This window comes from Passer domesticus, chromosome 13 (assembly GCF_036417665.1).
Source record: "Passer domesticus isolate bPasDom1 chromosome 13, bPasDom1.hap1, whole genome shotgun sequence".
NCBI lineage: Eukaryota > Metazoa > Chordata > Aves > Passeriformes > Passeridae > Passer > Passer domesticus.
Genome location: NC_087486.1, coordinates 15,614,125 through 15,633,263, shown reverse-complemented (window position 1 = coordinate 15,633,263; position 19,139 = coordinate 15,614,125). Strand labels below are relative to the sequence as shown.

The window sequence follows — 19,139 nt, the reverse complement described above, 5'->3', positions numbered from 1 at the left end:
ATGCTGCGCCTCGGCCGCTGCCTGCCGGGCCTCGGGCCGCTCTGCCTCGCCGGCAGCCGCGGCAGCTTCGCCCGCTCCCGGCTGCCGGCCGGTGAGCGCGGAGCCCTGTCCCGGCAGGTGCGGGCGGCGGCGGCGGGCGGCGAGCGGCTGCCGGTGCTGAAGACACCCAAGGTAAAGGCGGGAGCGGCGCCGGTGGTAGCGGGTGTGCCCCCGCGCCCTTGCCGCTGACGGCCGCTCTGTGTCCCGGCAGGGCACCCGCGACCACCCGCCGGCGCAGGCGGCGCTCCGTGAGCGGCTGGTGAGCGCCGTGGTGTCCTGCTTCAAGCGGCACGGCGCGGCCGCCATCGACACCCCCGCGCTGGAGCTGCGGGTGAGGCGCGCCCGGAGCTCCCTTCGCCCTTGGCGTGCGGAGCGGACCCGCCCCGGGGGCTGCGGGGCCCCTCCGTCCCTCCTGGGGGACCGGGGAGCGCCCCGGGGCTTGGGACGGGTTTGGGAGCGCGCTCCGTGCGGGGCATGGCCAGGCGGGCAGGGCAGCTGGGCAGTCACTCCTGGTTCTTTTGGGGGCACGGGGAGGTGGGCTCGGGTCCGAGGGGGTTTGTGTGTGATGCCCGGTTCGTGGGGACCCTGCTCTGTGCCCCATTTCGGGGGACCCTTCAGCCCAGAGCCACCCCATCACCAGCCCCTTTGTCCCTCCCCAGGAGACGCTGGTGGGGAAGTATGGGGAGGGAGCGAAGCTCATCTACGAGCTGCAGGACCAGGGAGGGGAGCTGCTGGCCCTGCGCTACGACCTCACCGTATCCTGTGCTCCCGAGGGTTGGTGGCACTCTGAGGGAATGGTGGTACCCTAAGGGGATGGTGGCACCTTGAGGGGATGGTGGCACTCTGAGGGGATGGTGGCACTCTGAGGGGATGGCCTGAGGGGATGGTGGCACCTTGAGGGGATGGTGGCAGACCAAGGTAGTGGCCACCTCTGCCTGGAGGGATCGCTCTTACCCTGGCCTGCCTGCAGGTCCCATTGGGGTGGTGGCAGCCCCCTTGGCCATCCCTGCTGTTCTGGCTGTCATTGTCATGACTTCACACCATCTCCCAGCCAGGCCCACAGCAAAGTCCCTTCCTGCTGTGGACGTGCACCAGTATGCTCCACTGCACTGGTTGTATCTCCTCACACTTACAGTCCCCACCTCTGCTGTGCCCATCCCACCTTGCTAGTGCCACCTGGAAAGGTGTTTGCTGCAGGTGTCCATCCCAGGCCTTGTCAACCTCCACATCTCAACAAAATCTTTTTCCTTCAGTGTCCTTGTAGCTGTGCCATGCTCTGAATTCCCACTGTGAGAGTGTGGAATGATGAGAGGGTGTCCTTGTGTATGTGACATTGTCACACAGTGGGTCTGGAGGAGGAAATGGAGCTGTCCCAGTGTTGAAAGAGCTCTGGTAGTTCATTGTACTCATCCTCAGCCTGGGGGATGATCTCCCCAGAGGTCATGCAGTTATAGAGTATCACAAGTTGGAAGGGATCTGCAAGAACTGTTGAAGTCCAGCTCGTGACCCTGCACAGGACACCCCAAGAATCTCACCATGATTGTGAAAAAGTTGGGAAGCGGCTGGCGAAGGGAAGGGGCAATGGGAGGCTTTGGGGTTCAGCTTCTACAGCTCTGGGGATCTCCACGTTGCCATCCTTAACTCCTGGGGCCCAGGTGCCCTTTGCCCGCTACCTGGCCATGAACAAGATCACCAAGATGAAGCGCTACCACGTCGCCAAGGTGTACAGGAGGGACAGCCCGGCCACCACGCGTGGCCGCTACCGCGAGTTCTACCAGTGCGTGAGTGTTGTGGAGCCGGTGCTGCCACCAAGGCCACGAGGCCAGCAGGGTTTTCCACTCCAGCTGCTGCAGAGCAGCAGGGTGTGCCTGGCTAAGGCCCCCCCTGGCTCTGCCAGGAGCTCCCATCACTTCTTCTGCCCCCAGGACTTTGATATCGCCGGGCAGTTTGACCCGATGATTCCCGATGCCGAGTGCCTGAAGATCGTGCACGAGATCCTGAGTGACCTGCAGCTCGGGGACTTTGTCATCAAGGTGAGACTGGCTGGGTTCTTCTGTGGGAAGCAGTGGTCATTGTTCTGTGGTTTTACACAGCAGCACCTGCTCCCACTCTGAGGCTTGACCCAGAAGTTTATCCCACGTCTCTGCCTCCACATGGTGTATATGCAGAGGCTGGACCTCAGCTTGGGCATGCCTTAAGCTGGGAATACCAGAAGTTCTCTTGAGGCTGCAGTCAGCAGAGTTCTCTCCAGGACTACCCACAATCTGCAGAATTCCTGTAGCTGACTAGATCCATATAGTCACAGGGTGCAGAGGTTTTCATACCTCTACACCTTCTCTTCCCATGCAATTTGGGTGCGGGGGGGAAAGGCATGAAGAAATGCCAATAGCTGCAGCTTCCCACAAACTAGGAAGAAAATAAATGACATCAGAGGGTGTCCCCGAGGTAAGTGTGCCTCTCCCTCCCCCAGGTCAATGACCGTCGGATTTTGAATGGTGTGTTTGCTGTCTGTGGTGTTCCAGAGAGCAAGTTCATACCTGCCTGCTGCACCGTGGACAAGCTGGACAAGGTCAGCATTGGGCTCATGGGGAGACGCTTCTGGTCGTGGGATGAATGTCATAAGCTGGGCAGTGTTATGGCTGTTCTTATTGAGAAGAGTTTCACAGCAGCTGAGTTTGGGTCTGTAAAGGATTTGAGGAGTTCTTGGGCCTGGTTAAGAATAAAGCCCGGTGATTTGTTAAAGATTCTTGTGAGAGAGGGGCATGGTTAGTGAGATTGCTGACTGTTGTTCCACACAGCTGTGCACATGTGGGCTGATGGAGGCAGTGGGTGAGGACAATGTCCTGCAGCAATTGATGCCCTGCTCTCCCCTCACAGGTGCCATGGGAAGAAGTGAGGAGTGAGATGGTGGGAGAGAAGGGGCTCTCTCCCGAGGCTGCGGATCGCATCGGGGAGTATGTGCAGCTCCACGGTGAGCACCAGGGGTGCTGCCCTTGGCCCTGTTCTGGGCTGGGGATGGAAGGTGCAGGGCACACACCTGGCTGGGCCCTGTTCTGGGCTGGGGGTGGAAGGTGCAGGGCACACACCTGGCTGGCCGGGGCCGCCGCGCCGGGCGCTGCTGGCCTGGCACAGCTGAGGCACGGCTGGTCCCCACAGGTGGGCTGGAGCTGATCGAGCAGCTTCTGCAGGACCCAAAGCTGTCCCAGAACAAGGTGGCCAAGGAAGGGCTGGGGGACATGAAGCTGCTGTTTGAGTACCTGACCCTGTTTGGCATCACCGGGAAGGTGAGGAGGTGTGGGGCAGGAGGGGCGCTGCCCGGGCGGGCCCTGGCGAGCGGGCGGTGACGGGGCCGCCCTTGTGCCCTGCAGATCTCCTTCGACCTGAGCCTGGCGCGGGGCCTGGACTATTACACGGGGGTGATCTTTGAGGCTGTGCTGCTGCAGCAGGAGAACGAGCACGTGGAGGAGCCGGTCAGCGTTGGGAGCGTGGCCGGGGGCGGCCGCTATGACGGGCTGGTGGGCATGTTTGATGCCAAGGGCCGCAAGGTGCCCTGTGTGGGGGTCAGCATCGGCATCGAGCGCATCTTCTCCATCCTGGAACAGAGACTGGAGGTAGGTGATGCAGGCAGTGCATTGGGGAAGGCTCTCAGAAGCAAAATATTGTTTATTATTTTCCAGCTCCACAGTACTCAAGGGAAAATAATTTTGGGTGGCGCTTCCCATGCCTAAATATTGACACACTGAAGACAAGAGACCTTTCATGCAGCCTGTCAGGATGCAGGTGTGGGCAGTTGAGGGTAGCATTCCTTAGGAGATGTCAAGGAAGTGTTAGAGACAGCCTGGAGCTCTGGGCTTGACTCTGAGCTTTGTGCCCCAGTCACTTCATTCTTGTGTCTTGCCTCTGAAGTTTTCTGTCCTGGGGATTCTGAAGCAATGAATTTGGTAATAGCTCTGAATACACTCTAATAAACCCAGGAAAGCCTCTGTGGAGATTCATCATTCTGTGTTTGGTTCCAAGCCTGTGATTCCGTGCAAGTGAAGCTTAGGCAATGTGTTTGTACCTGAAGAATCAAAGGAGACATTGGGAAGCTGTCCGGGAGGTTGGCCAGGGTCCCCAAGGAACAGCAGCACACAATTAAGTAGTGTGACACAATGCAGAATCTCTGAGGGGCTCATTAAAGATGCCCAGGTTGTCACTGACTGAGTTAAAATAGATGAGGTGAGGTGTTGTGAGCTGCAGATTCCCACGGAGTCACTCCCATTAATGTCCCTTGTCTGTCCCTTCAGGCTTCTGGGGAGAAACTTCGAACAACTGAGACCCAAGTGCTGGTGGCTACACCTCAGAAACACCTGCTTGCTGCCAGAATGAAGCTCATCTCCGAGCTGTGGGATGCAGGGATCAAGGTAAGGGAATGACTTGGGCTGGCAGTGTCACAGGTAAGGGAGGGAGAGCCTGAAGGGACCTGTAGCACAGCAAGACCAACTCCATTAGTTGTGTGTCTCTCAAGATCTGGGCCTGTCTGAGCTCACAGGGTCATTCAGGTTGAAAATGACCTCTAAGATCATCAAGTCCAACCTTTAGATCTGGGCAGGCAGTGAAGAACAGCCCAGAGCAGTGAAGTGATTGCTGCAGAGTTTGGTTTTGGTGCTTTACTGCAGTATCCATCAGGGCAAAGCTGGGTTAGTGGTTCACCCTTCCCATTCCCTCCTAGGCAGAGATGCTGTACAAGAAGGATCCTAAATTGCTGAAGCAGCTGCAGTATTGTGAGGACACAGGGATCCCCCTTGCTGCCATTGTGGGAGAGCAGGAGCTGGCAGATGGAGTTGTCAAGCTGCGAGATGTTGCAACAAGAAAGGAGGTGAGAATGCCCTTTTACACCAGGTTTTAAAGTACTTCCAGACTCTGGAGGTCACTGAAGAGCTCTGGGTTTTCTCTCAGTGTTACTTTGGAGGCCATAGCACAAATCTATTGGGTGACTCCAGAAAACCAGTCACAAACTGCGTTGGTATCCTCACTAAGTCCTTAAAAGTGCTCTTCTCTACTGCTGCTCTGTTTGCTTTGTAGGTTGATATCCCCAGAGAAAAGCTTATTGATGAGATCAGGAGAAGGCTGGAGCCCTGAGGACTTCCCTGGCTGGAGCTGCTTGGCAGAGCTGCTGCACCACTGGAGCCCTGCAGCTGCGGTCTGGGGACATCCACTGCCCTGAGGCTCATTGCCTCGGCTCGGGCAGTGAGAACTGAGGAGCAGGACGGTTTCAAAGGCTATGGACGGTGCAGTCACCAGGTTAACCTCCTGGTTAGCTTCTCTGAAGGCCACGTTTGTGGGTTCCTAATGCTGCAGTCCCTGTACAGCCATTCCTGTCACTGTAGGGGGTGGTGGCACAGGTGGATGCGGTGAAGCTCAAGCAGGAGCAGGTGGAATCCGGGTTTGGGAGGGGGAATCCGTGGTGTGTTGGGCACCGGCCAGCTCAGGCTGGGGCAGTGGAAGGGCACCCCCGCCCCATTGGGGCAGCGGGGCCGGGCCAGCCCGCAGCCGGGCGCGGAGCTGCGGCAGCGCCCTGGAGGAGGTTGTGTCCCATCACCGGCTGGAGCAGCTGCGCGGGCCGGGGCGCGCGTGGGAACACTGTATTTTTATATATTAAACAAAACCCCCGATAATCACCCCAAACCGCGCCCTCCGCCTTTTACTTCCCCGCGGTGGCCGCGCTGCGCCTGCGCGGCGGTGGCGCGGGAGTTGCGCGTGCGCGGGGCGGGCGCGGCCTCAGCATGGCGGAGGAGGCGGCGGTGCGGGCCCAGGCGGAGACCGTGCGGAGGCTCAAACAGGACAAGGCCGATGCTGACGAGGTGCGGGGGCTGCGGTGTTCCTGGGGATGGGCTGCCGGGGGAGCAGCAGTGTGGCGGGGAGCGGCTGGGGAATGAGAGCGGGGGCGCCGGCGGTGTTGGAATGGACGAGAGGGGCTTGGGGGAGCTGCGGGCGGCGGTGCTGGGAGAGGCTGAGGGGCGGTGGGTGCAGAACTGGGAGCACTGGGCGTGGGGCTGCTGGAGTAGGGGTTACTGGTGTAGGGGCTGCTGGTGTAGGGGTTACTGGGCCAGGGCTGGCCCCACTGGGAAGACAGGGGTCGAGAAGGGTGGAAGGGCTGCGGGTGCAGAGGAGACTCCTGGTGGGAGCTGCTGATAGCGGCGTTAGATTGAATGGAAGGATGCTGGGAGAGTTAGCACTGGGAGGAGGATGCTGGAAACAGCTAATGCTGGTGTGTGTAGCAGGAGCTGGTGGGGATAGGAATGGAGAGATAGCTGTGGATGGTAATGGAGGTCGTGGGAGTCAGGGAATGGTGGGTGTGTTTGCGTTGCTGAGATAGGGGTGCTTGTATGGGAAGTACTGGAGAGGAGCAGGGCATGTCCCTCTGGTTGCTGAGAAACCAGGAATAGTGGGTGTATTGAGGTTGTGGAGTCCAGGGCGCTGGGAATGCTGAGGTTGAAGGGACTGGGGAAGGCAGTGGCTGGGCCTGGTGGGTGGTCTTATCCCCAGCTCCCTCCTTGCTCTATCTCCAGATTGCAAAGGAAGTGGCAAAGCTGCTCGAGATGAAGGCACAGCTGGGGACAGATGAGGGGAAACACAAGTTTGTGCTGAAGACCCCGAAGGTAACTCCCCTGTCCTGTGCCCCTCTATCCATGTGCTCCCCCAGGCACACAGCCAGCACCCCCCACGCTTCTGTGAGCCAAAGTCCAGCATGGCCACACCTGTCTTTGTTTATATTTCTGCTTCCACTTTCACTTTTAGCAGCAAGGGGGAGAGGGATGAAAGCATTCCCTGACAGCATTCAACCCAGATACCCACCACCTTAGAGACTTCTGGGTGCTTCTGTGACATTGCAACCACTGCTGGTGTGGTTAGGAAATTCCCTTCTGATCAAGCTTTATTGTAGCTGCCCAGTGTGAGAGGGCTCATATCTGTCCTTGGTCTGAGGGGCTCATTTACTGAACAGCTGCTGGAATTTACGTGTCCTCTTGTGGAAGCACCCTTCCTTTTTCAGCCTCCAGGCCCCTAAGAATAGTGTCCACAATGCAATTTCTGCTGAAATACTTTGTAACCTAAATGTTTCATCACTGGCAGTTGATCAGAGATCACCTGCTTCCATGCTGTGGTGTGGAGACAGTTATGAATCTGTTCATTAACAAACCAGGCTATGGTGATACCACTGACATAGGAAATCATAGACCCATGGAGTGGTTTGGGTTGGAAGGACCTTAAAGCTCACCTTGTTCCACCCCCTGCCATGGCAGGGACACCTTCCGCTGTCCCAGGTTGCTCCAAGCCCCATCCAGCCTGGCCTGGACACTTCTAGAGATGAGGCAGCCACAGCTTCTCTGAGCAACCTCACAGGGAAGAATTTATTCCTGATATTTAAAAGTCTCAGAACTGTCCCTTTGTCCGTTTCCTTTATGATGTGTTTTGTTGAATGTAATTGTGGTGTGATGCCTGGAAAGTGAAAGGATATTTCACTGTTTAGAAGTGTGGAGAGGGGGATTTTGCAGCTCAGTTGAGTTTCCAGCCCATCTCAGGCTTGTCAATAGCAGCTGAAGGCCACCTGAGTGATCTGTGGGTGAGGGTGCTTCCTCCTGGTTTTATAAAGTGGAAGTTGGAGGTCTAGCTAATAACAGTGATTTTTATGTTACTGAGAGCATGAAGGTGGTAATTTAAATAGTTCAGTGATCCTTGACACCAAAGAAATGTAAAGGGTGCATGGCCCTGTGAATTGCAGACAGACATTTCACAGGTGCTGCATTTTGAAAGATTATTCTTCTCTCTATTTGGAAATTGCAGAGCTGATGGTTGTTGCACAGTTTCAGAGCATGTCTGTCCTCTGTTTCCACCTTTGGGGTGGCTCACTGGGCAGGGGTCTGGCTAATAGGTCTGAACCAGAGGTGAGGACAGGTCCTGGTTGCACTGTCAGGCTTGAAAGCACTCAACTCTGACTGCTGGATCTGTTTTATCTCCTTTGTTTCCTGTACTGTGAAACTCCTGACTTAGGTTTCACTCTGCAGACCATGGCAGACTGTCTGAGCTGTGTCCTGATGTTTTTCAACGTTTTTAGTGCTGTTTACCAATACCTGGTGTCTGGACCTGATCTCTCTGGCTTTGTTAGCAGTTTGGCAGCATGTTTCTCATGCCATGCCTCTAACCCAAAGCGTGCTTTGCTCCTTTGTTCCCTCATGCCAGGGCACACGGGATTTCGGCCCCAAGGAGATGGCCATCCGTGAGAGGGCCTTCAAAGCCATCATCTCCTGCTTCAAGCGCCACGGCGCCGAAGTCATCGACACGCCGGTGTTCGAGCTGAAGGTGGGTGAGTGAGGACACAGCAGCTTGGCTGGGCTGCTGAGGATCCTGCAGCTCAGAGTGTTGAGGGCTGAGTTTCCTTCTGTTCCTAGGCATTCTTCCTGTCTCTCCTTGTTTTCTGTGTGCTCCAGGGCTGGTCCCTGTCACTGAAGATGCTGTTTGTTTGTGCGTTGTTTTGTTGCAGGAGACACTGACAGGGAAATACGGTGAAGACTCGAAGCTCATCTATGATCTAAAGGACCAGGGAGGAGAGCTGCTGTCCCTGCGCTATGACCTGACAGTATCCTGCCACAGCTGGTGCTGAGGGGCCTTGGCAGTCCTCCTTTTGGGGCAGCACTGTCCTGAGTGGGAGGAGGGACCTCAAACTGACAGGGAGAGCATGAGCAGGCAGTGTGGTTCAGTGGCGCAGAACCTTTGCTCTGTTATTTACTGTGCGTTGCTTCTGTTTGGTGAAGGAATGCTTAGAGTCGTGGAATATCCTGAGTTGATCCCAAGGATCGTTAAGTGCAGCTCCTGACCCTGCACAGGACACTCCAGGCAAGTGCCTGAGAGCATTTTCCAAATGCTCCTTGAGCTCTCTCAGGTCTGGTGCCACTACCTCTTCCTGGGGGAAGACCCTTTTCCCAGCATCTAGCCTGACCCTCCCCTGACACAGCTTTGTGCCCATGTCCGTGGAAGTACAGAAGATCTGTACTGAGTGTGGTTTCTCCCAGGCAGGGTTCCCAGAGCAGGCTGCTGCAGTACACAGCCCACATGACACTGAGATCCAGCCTAAGGGGCTGCTGGAAGAAGCCTGAAGGGACACTTGGAAACAGTGTGTGTGGGGACCTTAGGGAGCTGGGATAAGTCCAGCTGTCTCTTATCAGTCCTCTGCCCCTGGGGTGCTGGGTGGGAGGCAGTGAGGACCCAGCACTGCCTGTGACTGATAGCTGGGGGATGATCCCTTCTCGTTGCCATCCTTAACTCTGTCTCAGGTGCCCTTTGCTCGCTACCTGGCCATGAACAAGATCACCAACATCAAGCGCTACCACATTGCCAAGGTGTACAGGAGGGACAACCCCGCCATGACCAGGGGCCGCTACCGCGAGTTCTACCAGTGTGTGAGTTTGGCTGTGGGCAAGGCTGTGGGCTGGGCAGCGCCTGTGGACACGTAGCACTGTCAAAATAACAGCTGAGTTACCTTTCCCTATGCCTGTGGAAAGCTCTGAAGGATCCACTCATCTCCTTAGTGTACCCTTATGAGTGTGAAAAACAACTGGAGAGTGGGTGTGACAGCTGTGACACGGTGCTGGCGTGGTGTGGAACTTTGTCACAGAGCCCCCAGGTATCACCATCTTTGCACTGAATGGGAGGGCAGCTCCTTGCTCCATCCCACAGTACTTGCTGGGTGGGTGGTGGGGAAGAATTTCCTTCTGATCACAAATCTGGCAACAGTTCAGCTCTGGGTGTGTTAGCAGGACATACCAACCAGGCAAGGCAATACCATAGCATACTTCCCTTCCTTGTTTAGTGAATTTTAACTTCAAAGGAAGGGAAAACCAAAGGCCAAATTACAGAACAAGTAACAAAGCAATTTCCTTCATGGCTCTCTTGTGGTAGCCCTAAGGAACAGCTTTGCTCTGCTCTACAGACACAGTCCCCAGGGACTCATATTGCAAGCAATTTCTTTTGTTTGAGAATATTCCTACTTCATTATACAACCCCTGGGAATACCTTCCAGCTTTGGCTTGGTGATTGCTGTTTCCAGATTACTTGGGGTCATTGCCTCCTGTTTCATTTACTCCAAGATCTCACTCCTAGGATAGCTGGAAATGGTCTTCCAATATCCAGACTAAATTTATTTGTATCTGATTGTTTCCTTCCTCTCCTTTTAAAGAGTTCAGCTCTTAAAATAGTAGCTATCACCCCTGATATATATTCTTCCCCTTTCCCAGGTAAACATTTGGGAAATGTTTAGAGAAATCTTCCCCTCCTTAGGCCACATAAATCATGCTCTGTTACCTTTGTTACCTTTTCTCCTTGGATATGTTTTCATTCTTTTCTCAGCCTAGGACCTTTTCCCGTAGCTTTCCTTCAATATAATTCACCAGCTCCTGGGTTTTTTTCAGTGAGATTTTTATCTGTGCCATTTACAGCGATATCGGCACTTTCCTGACTTCCTGTACATTTCCTGTACTTCCTCACCCAACTTTCCCAGGGATTGCATCAGCCCTTTTTGCACTCAGCTGATTAGGAATTAACTGTGTGATCCCTTCTCTTCCTCCAATGCCCCAGTTTATTTTGAGAGCTTGGTGAAGCCTGGTTGAAATATATCCTGAAATGATGAATGAAAATTATTCCTGAACTCAACATCTCACTGAAGACTTTGCATTTGGGGATTCCTAAACAGGAGTTGAATAAGGGCTCTTTTGTTGCCTCTGTGTTATATTTCTCTCTGAACACTGATGTTTCCAATCAGGGGATACCAGCCTATTAAAGCAGCTTGATGTTGGGCTTTGGTTCTTCTATGTGCTAGTTCATGTGGTGATCTCTGGTGGGGATGACTCAGGATCCCCGATTCCTTTTTCTGTCTTAGCAGTTGAAACTCTTTGCTTCTCTTGCCTTCCCTAATCATTAACTTGATTGGCATGTGTATTAAAAATGCTTCCTAAGAATCAAGGCGAAACATTTGGCATTTAGGTCATAGCAAATGAGCAGTAATTTTTCCTCTTCTTTCTGGTTCCTTTGTTCTGTTTATTTACTGCTGCTTCTCCTTTTTGTTGTTTTTTGGGGATCTCTGTTTCAGAGTGCCACACAGCAACTGCAGTGTACAAACTCTTTGAAATGCAGTGGACATGAGAGGGCTGCTGCCTTCCATGGTAGAGTTCCTAACCCACATCCTTTCCCTTCTGGATTGACTCTGTAAGGGATAGTGCTCCCTCACATCCCCATTCTGTTGGGTTTTGTATACAAACTGCTGTTACCAGCAGTTGAAGCTGTTTGTCTGCAGCTGTGCTGTGATGCTGAATTGCTCACTGCCTTTTCCTGTGTCCCCAGGACTTTGACATCGCTGGGCAGTTTGACCCGATGATTCCCGATGCCGAGTGCCTGAAGATCGTGCACGAGATCCTGAGTGACCTGCAGCTCGGGGACTTTGTCATCAAGGTGAGACTGGCTGGGTTCTTCTGTGGGAAGCAGTGGTCATTGTTCTGTGGTTTTACACAGCAGCACCTGCTCCCACTCCAAGGCCTGACACAGAAGTTTGTCTCTCCTTTCTGCCTGGAAGCAAATGTGCTTCCTCTTGTGTTCAAGATAGGACCTCCACTTGGGTTTGCTTTGAGCTGGGAATACCAGGAGTTCCTTTGAGGCTGCAGCTCACAGTGTTCTCTCCAGAACTAACCACAGTCCCTTGCAAAATTCCAGCAGCCAGCTAGAATGATAGAATGGTCTGGGTTGGAAGCGACCTTAAATATAATCCAGTTCCATTACCCTGCCATGGGCAGGAACACCTTCCACTATCCCACGTTGCTCCAAGCCCTCTCCAGCCTGGCCCTGAACACTTGCAGGAGTGGGGCAGTCATAGCTTCTCTGGACAACCTGTGCCAGGGTCTCACCACCTCTATAAAAAAAAAAACAAAACCATTTATTCCCAATATCTGTCTAAGCAGGTGATTGTCATGATCATTGTCTGCAGTAAAACAGGCTCTGGTCCAGGATTCCTGCCCTTATCCCAGCTGCCAATGTTTCCTTAGCAGGGGCATCTGCTCAGTGTATGTGGTATTGCCTGCAGCCTCCTGCCTTTCCACCAAGTCCTTTTTGGAGCTGAAGCATTTTCTAGACCAAGAGTTGTGCTCTGCTCTAGGCTGAGCTTGCTCTTTGCTTCCAGACAACTCTGTTCCCTTGGGATGGCAGCAGATGGAGCTCGATGTGTAGGTGAGGCAGGATGGGAAGGGTGCACAGGTGCAGTAGAGCAGTGGGTAGGAGTGCTGGATGCACAGGAGGGCAGTGGGATCTATGAGGGACCTGGAGCTGGGCCATTCCTGGGCACTGCAGGCTGGATCTTGTGTTCCTGTTGCAGCCCCATGGAACAGGGGCCAGGTACTTCCCCTTGAACCTGTCTGGGTGAGATGAAGGAACTGGGTGTTTGGGCAGTGGTGAAAGTGATGCCTTTGAGGATGAAGATGCTCCTGCAGTGGGGAGCAACAGAATAACCTGCCTGTGGTTGTCTCCTGTCTTGTCTCCTACAAGGCACTTTCTGTTTCATGTTGATGCTGGAGGATTCCAAATTCCTATGCAGTTTCTTTGTTCCTGACTAACTGTAGACATTCTCACTACCCATGGAAATGTTGAATCCACCTGTCTTGAATACAGTCTTTGGGCTTAACTATGTGCTCTTACAGAGCATAATTAAGCTATAGAATTCACTATACTATCATTAAAAAATAAATCCTCATTGAAGATTTAATATAATCAGATGTCCCTTTTCTTTTAGGCTGATAGTGTAAGGTAATACTCTGAATTTCTCTGCTTGGCTGTGGTCTGTTCCTGAGCTGTTTTTACCTGTCTGCATGAGGGGACTCTTAAGCCCTGATGGTTTTTTTTTTCTCTGTTGAGTGGGGGTGTCTGTGGCTCTAGAAGGAAATGTGATGGCTCTGCCCAGGCTTGGTAGATGTCAATTGTGCTATTGGTCTGCACTGGGAAGCTCAGCTCCCCAAGAATGGGAAACAGAAATTACAAATAGCAAAAAAAAAACCCTTGACAGATGTCTCATATTCTCTTCCATGCTTCAAACTACAGGGGGATGAAGCAGGACGCAGCTGGAGCAGCTGCTTGAGTTGCTAATTGCTGATGTGCTGCTCCCTTTCCCCCAGATCAACGACCGGCGCATCCTTGATGGGATGTTTGCAGTTTGTGGGGTCCCAGACAGCAAATTCCGAACCATCTGCTCCAGCGTTGACAAGCTGGATAAGGTAAGGGCTGGAGCTGCATCTGCTGCTCCTGGCATCTCAGTGAATGAACCATGAGAATTAGCTGGAAAACACTGATAAGCGTCGAGTTGTTCCCACCTTTCCCTGAAGGGGATACATGCAGCATTCACATAGGAAGAATGGATCCTCTGTTTTGTTATCCACTATCCCATGAGGTCCTGATAAAAAGAAAGGTGGGAGGGGAAAAATGCTCTTCACATAGGAGGTTCAATATCCCAAATCGTCACCTGCTCAAGGTGTTGGTGCTTATGAACCAGGCTCATGAAAACCTGCACATAATTAGGCTAGGGCATATTAAAAACAGCAGCTTGTGTCTCATTGCATGTGGTCATGGTTCTTTGTTCAAGTGTGAACTGCCTTTTCCTGTGGAGGACTCATCAGATGGCCAAATGAAGGCAGCTGGAGGAGGTCTCACTCACAGCCCTGTTAGCAGAGATCCATTGCAGAGGCATGACCAAAGTTTGGGGTTTGGGGCTGTGTACGTGTGGAAAAGCAATAGGAAGGGAGCACTGGGCTTCTTTCTGATGGGATCACTTCCTTGTGATTTATCTCAGTGCAGCTGGATGCAATCAGGACTCTGATTCTCTGACTTGTGGTCAGTGGGAAGATGGCAGCATATTATGCTTCCATTGTTTTTTTTCCCTTACCCAACCAACACCTCACACCTTTCCAGGTGATTCCATGACCAGCAACACTTTCCTGAGTGGTGTTTATGACTAACCAGGGAAAGCACAACAGCAAGATGGGTCTCAGACGTGGTGGTTATATAGTGCTGGTACTTGATTCTGGCCAGAAATCAAAGTAAAAGTATTTTTACAGGGTTGGGATGCAAACAGGCTGTGCAGAGGTACAAGAAATGGAGTTCTGCACACATGACTGCCCTCTGAGAGGGGCTACTTCCCTCATGCATCCTCTAACCATGATGATAGGATTCTGCCATGCAGAGGAGAACTCATGTCCCTGGTGCAGTGGCTGATGCCCTTCTCTCCCCTCACAGGTGCCATGGGAAGAAGTGAGGAGTGAGATGGTGGGAGAGAAGGGGCTCTCTCCCGAGGCTGCGGATCGCATTGGGGAGTATGTGCAGCTCCACGGTGAGCACCACGGGGTGCTGCCCTTGGCCCTGTTCTGGGCTGGGGATGGAAGGTGCAGGGCACACACCTGGCTGGGCCCTGTTCTGGGCTGGGGGTGGAAGGTGCAGGGCACACACCTGGCTGGCCGGGGCCGCCGCGCCGGGCGCTGCTGGCCTGGCACAGCTGAGGCACGGCTGGTCCCCACAGGTGGGCTGGAGCTGATCGAGCAGCTTCTGCAGGACCCAAAGCTGTCCCAGAACAAGGTGGCCAAGGAAGGGCTGGGGGACATGAAGCTGCTGTTTGAGTACCTGACCCTGTTTGGCATCACCGGGAAGGTGAGGAGGTGTGGGGCAGGAGGGGCGCTGCCCGGGCGGGCCCTGGCGAGCGGGCGGTGACGGGGCCGCCCTTGTGCCCTGCAGATCTCCTTCGACCTGAGCCTGGCGCGGGGCCTGGACTATTACACGGGGGTGATCTTTGAGGCTGTGCTGCTGCAGCAGGAGAACGAGCACGTGGAGGAGCCGGTCAGCGTTGGGAGCGTGGCCGGGGGCGGCCGCTATGACGGGCTGGTGGGCATGTTTGATGCCAAGGGCCGCAAGGTGCCCTGTGTGGGGGTCAGCATCGGCATCGAGCGCATCTTCTCCATCCTGGAACAGAGACTGGAGGTAGGTGCTAGCTAAGCATGGTTAATCCCCTACTCCAGCAGATGCTGAAGTGAGTGTTCCTTGCCCCAGCCTTTGGAGAAGCCAGCCAGGCCAGTGCTGTGCTCTGCACCAGGAGTCAGAACCAGGATATAACCTGCAGTTCTCTCTGGCCTGGCAGATTGTATCTGGGGCTCCCACTGAAAACAAGACCCTTCTTCCCACAGCCCTCAGACATGGCTTCTCCAGCTGCAGCTGGTGGGGGTGCTTTAATCCTCTGCAGGGGCAGGTACCTTAGTGTTTCCCCCTGCACTAGGCATCCACATGAGCCCCCATCCTCCTTGGTGAGGCAGCATTGTTCTGCAGGGGAGGCAGCAGCCTCACACATCTATTTGTCCTGCCTGTGGCACTGCAGAGACCAGACAGGTGTCACATGTTCCAGGGCAGGAACTGCAATGCCTCTAGGGGTTTCCCAGATAGCTTTTTCCTCTTCCCTCTCCTCGGAGTTGTACTGTTCTCCATCCCAATCAATGGGTGTTAAATAGGTCTTTGTAAAATGTACAAAATGGGCTACATCTTCCCCTCCCCGAGAAGTCTGGTGTTAGTTCTCTCTTCCAGCCAGACACAACTGGAATTTCTAAATAGAAACTGAATTCCTCCCCCACCACCTCCAGTCCTGGCCAGGTTTGTTCCTTTGCAGGTGACCTTTTAAAGGCTTCTCCCTTCAGCAAGGCAGCGGGGAAATGCCACATGGAGTATCCAACATCTGCCACAGGGGCTGGTGGAGCATTCAGCTTGCTGCTGTTTAACCCCTAGTTAGAACCTCAGCTGTAAAGCAGGCAGCTGCCTGTGTCCACTTTCTTCTGGGTGTGTTGCTTCTGAGCTGCTTGGAGCAGATATTTAGGAGGCCCTTGGGTGTGGAGAAGCAGGAGGGAGACTGTTAAGCACGGATCATGGACAATTGATTCTGCTCTTGGATGGGATCTGTGGGACCTCTCTGACTCTGAGTTTAGGCTGTTGATCCCTCTGAGCCCAGTCCTCTTCACTGCTACATTGATGGAGCTGAGTAGTGACCCATCCTGCTCGTAGAATCTCAGGTGTCTTGGTGTGTCTGTGGCATCTTCTGAGTCCTGTCCCCTCTCTAGGCCTCTGAGGAGAAGATCAGGACAACAGAGACACAGGTGCTGGTGGCCTCTGCCCAAAAGAAGCTCCTTGAAGAGCGACTGAAGCTCATCTCCGAACTGTGGGATGCTGGGATCAAGGTATCACTGGGTGATGGCAAAGCCAAGAGCTGCCTGGTTCACTCTGTCTGGGAATGGAGCAGGTCTGGCTTTGCTTTGGGAAGGAGCTACAGGGAGCAGGTGGGGAGCAGACTGCCTTCCTGAATGGAGCCTTCCTCTTCGCAGTGTCCCAGATCATGGGCTCTCCAGGAAGGGCTGGGCAGCAGGACTTGGTTGGCCCTATAACTGCAAGGCCTTGTAGAAGCTGGTGCCCAGCCTTCTCCAGGAGTCCATCCTGTCCCCACCACACAACCTCACACTCACCAGACTGACCCAGCAGTGCCCGTTTGAAGGGGTGCAGTGAAACATCCCAGTTTGATGGTTTGTGCTCTGGCTTTGTCCCAGGCAGAGATGCTGTACAAGAAGAACCCCAAGCTGCTGAATCAGCTGCAGTACTGTGAGGAGACAGGCATCCCTCTTGTCGCCATTGTGGGTGAGCAGGAGCTCAAAGATGGAGTCGTCAAGCTGCGGATCGTGGCAACCAGGGAGGAGGTATGGTCTGTGGCAGGGGGGTTGGCTGTGTGACCCTTCAGCCCAGCCCAAACCAGCCCTCCAGACCCAGTGGTGTTTCCAGCAAGTTCTGCAACACCCCATATTCCAGTTCCTTGCCCCGTGCAGCTTCCTGGAGTCAGGAAGTGCTGTTGTGTCCAGCTCTGGGGAGTTTCCTATCACGTGGCCTCCTTGAACTCCTCAGTTCAGGAGCCTGGAGCATGGAGGGGTCATTCAGTGCTGCTCTTGGAATGAGTGAGACTGAGCAGAACTTGGTTAACCCTGAACTGCAGGGCTGCTCCGTGCCTGTTACCTCAGGGCAGATTCCCAAAAGGGGGAACACTGGAATCAGTGGCTAAGATCACTGCATAAATCAGTAACTTAGGAACCAGTAGGAAAGTGTGGGAAGAGCATCTTTCTCACAAACCATTATGCAGGAGAGGGTTTGTTGGGGTTGGTGGTGTGTGCCTGCTGTTACAGGTTGAGCTCTGTGGCTGCTGCAGCCCACTGGATCCCAGCAGAGACTGGTGGCACCTTGGTGTGACCCCCTGAGACACAGGACCACGACTGTGGTGATGTGTCAAGCTGCTGGAGTTGTACTGAAGGAACTTTTTGCTCCCCTGTGTAGGTCAATGTTCGAAGGGAGAGCCTGGTGGAGGAGATCAGGATACGAACAAGTCAGTGTTGACCCTTCGGATGCCTCTGCTCCTTTGCTGGATTCCAGCTGACACATCTGTAAATGCCTTCACCAGGCTGTGCAGCAGTGGGTGGCGTGTCAGGGTGACTTTGAAAGCTGTATTTATTCTTGTCTTAAGCCCTTCCTTCCCTGGTGGGAGCCAAGAGGCTGCACTGACCCCTGGGCCGTGCCCTGGCCCTTGAGAATGTTGCTGGGAAGATGTGGAAGTGGCTCTGGCAGCTGCTGGCTGCATGTCTGCCACAGCGACCCATGGAGCCCCACGTTGGCAGCAGATCCCGGGGGTTTGGCTGCAGCTTCTTGTTCCCGTCGCTTTGAATAACCATCCCAGCCCATCTCTCTGCTCTGGCTGCAGGGGGGTGACCTTATCCCCAGCAAAATGTAATGGCGCTGCTCCCAGAAACATAATAAATCTGTCTGTCCCCTGCCGTGACTCCTGTCTCTGCTTGCTGCTGGGGGCAGAGATTTGCTCACCTGCCTCATTAAGCTGAAGCTGTTCTTTAAAGGTCATTGTGGATGTTTCTGTAGCCATGTTTCCTCATCCCTCTGTATGCCCCTGGTCCTGCCAAGCCCTGTGACAGGTGCAGAGCCAAGCCCCCACAGCCAGGTGGGGCTCCATGGGTGACCTCCTAGTCACGCTGTGACACAAGCCCCAATCTACTGTGGTGGCTCACCTCCTTCACTGCTGAGCCACACATCTTGCCTGATAGCTCCAAAACAGGTCAGTTTTTAAAAACAAAGTTTTTTGTGGCTCCCTAAACAAGGGTTAGACATGCATAAAGAAACCATACATCTTTTCGTTGCCTAAAAGGATAAGACAAGGGACTGGCTGGGAAAGCAAGGTAAGAAGAGACTAGGAAAATGTAGAACAAGGAGGTAAGAGGCAGAACAAGGTAAGGGAAGGAAAATTAAGGCAAGGAAAAGGTATACAAGGCCTCTCTTGTCAGACCTTGCCAACCCCTCCCTTGCCCCGTGCGCCCACGGCAGCTCCGGGAAGGGCTCTTAGGGCGCTTTGGGGCCGCGCTGCGGCTCCCGCATCCCCTCAGGCCCGCGGTGCCGCACTGCCACCAGCTCCTACCTGTGCACCCTATTTATAGACTCCTGCCGGCAGCGCGCGACCCGGCCCAGCCAATCACAGCCACAGGGCATGCCCCGCCCAGCCAATCCCGGCCCGCCTGGTCTCGCCCCGCTCTCCCCTCAGGCCCTGCCTCCACCGCCCCGGCAGCCGGCCCCGCCCGCTCCCCGCCGTCCCCTCCTTCCCTGGGGAGAACCCCCAGCCGGGACCTGAACGGGGAGCCCTGCCGGCCCTTCCCGGGCCCCAGCAGCACCTGCCGCGGCTGCGGCGCCTCAGGTGAACAGGGCCGCGGCTGAGCGGGCAGAGCCTGGCGGGACGGCGGCCGGATTGAACGAGCGGCTGTGATTGGACAAAATGGAGAAAGGCGGGCCCGGATTGGCGGGGCCGGGCTCTGCCTCAGTCCGGGTGGGCGGGGCTTGGAGTCTGGGGGGAGTGGCTGAGGGGAGCCGGGGGTGCTCGGGAGGGGGCGGCGAGGGCGTGAGGGAGAGGGCAGAGCCGAAGGGAAGGGAAAGGGAAAGGAAGGGAGTGGTGGATGAGGCAAATGCGAGAG

General features: G+C 54.6%; 2 protein-coding genes across 2 annotated transcripts; both read left to right on the top strand.

The window, feature by feature from the left end:
• LOC135280465 (histidine--tRNA ligase, cytoplasmic-like) lies at positions 1–5,706 on the top strand. Its single transcript, XM_064388386.1, has 12 exons — positions 1–171; positions 251–370; positions 699–794; positions 1,695–1,820; positions 1,965–2,072; positions 2,510–2,608; positions 2,917–3,010; positions 3,196–3,323; positions 3,408–3,650; positions 4,326–4,442; positions 4,751–4,897; positions 5,104–5,706. Exons 1-12 carry the CDS (start codon positions 1–3, stop codon positions 5,158–5,160), a joined length of 1,506 nt encoding a protein of 501 aa, XP_064244456.1. The 3' UTR covers positions 5,161–5,706.
• A 19-nt stretch (positions 5,707–5,725) lies between these two features.
• On the top strand, positions 5,726–17,947 carry HARS1 (histidyl-tRNA synthetase 1). Its single transcript, XM_064388385.1, has 13 exons — positions 5,726–5,882; positions 6,591–6,680; positions 8,260–8,379; positions 8,561–8,656; positions 9,351–9,476; positions 11,413–11,520; positions 13,227–13,325; positions 14,341–14,434; positions 14,621–14,748; positions 14,833–15,075; positions 16,197–16,313; positions 16,677–16,823; positions 17,449–17,947. The coding sequence occupies exons 1-13, from the start codon at positions 5,805–5,807 to the stop codon at positions 17,506–17,508; spliced, it is 1,506 nt and encodes a 501-aa protein (XP_064244455.1). The 5' UTR covers positions 5,726–5,804; the 3' UTR covers positions 17,509–17,947.
• The last annotated feature ends 1,192 nt before the right edge of the window (positions 17,948–19,139 follow it).

Excerpts from the sequence above, each read along its gene's own strand:
- LOC135280465 (XM_064388386.1), top strand. The coding sequence starts at position 1 with ATGCTGCGCCTCGGCCGCTGCCTGCCGGGCCTCGGGCCGCTCTGCCTC. Across the intron at positions 795-1,694 it reads CCCTGCGCTACGACCTCACC|GTGCCCTTTGCCCGCTACCT; the intron begins GTATCCTGTGCT and ends CCTGGGGCCCAG. Across the intron at positions 3,651-4,325 it reads TCCTGGAACAGAGACTGGAG|GCTTCTGGGGAGAAACTTCG; the intron begins GTAGGTGATGCA and ends CTGTCCCTTCAG.
- HARS1 (XM_064388385.1), top strand. The coding sequence starts at position 5,805 with ATGGCGGAGGAGGCGGCGGTGCGGGCCCAGGCGGAGACCGTGCGGAGG. Across the intron at positions 5,883-6,590 it reads ACAAGGCCGATGCTGACGAG|ATTGCAAAGGAAGTGGCAAA; the intron begins GTGCGGGGGCTG and ends CTCTATCTCCAG. Across the intron at positions 8,380-8,560 it reads CGCCGGTGTTCGAGCTGAAG|GAGACACTGACAGGGAAATA; the intron begins GTGGGTGAGTGA and ends GTTTTGTTGCAG.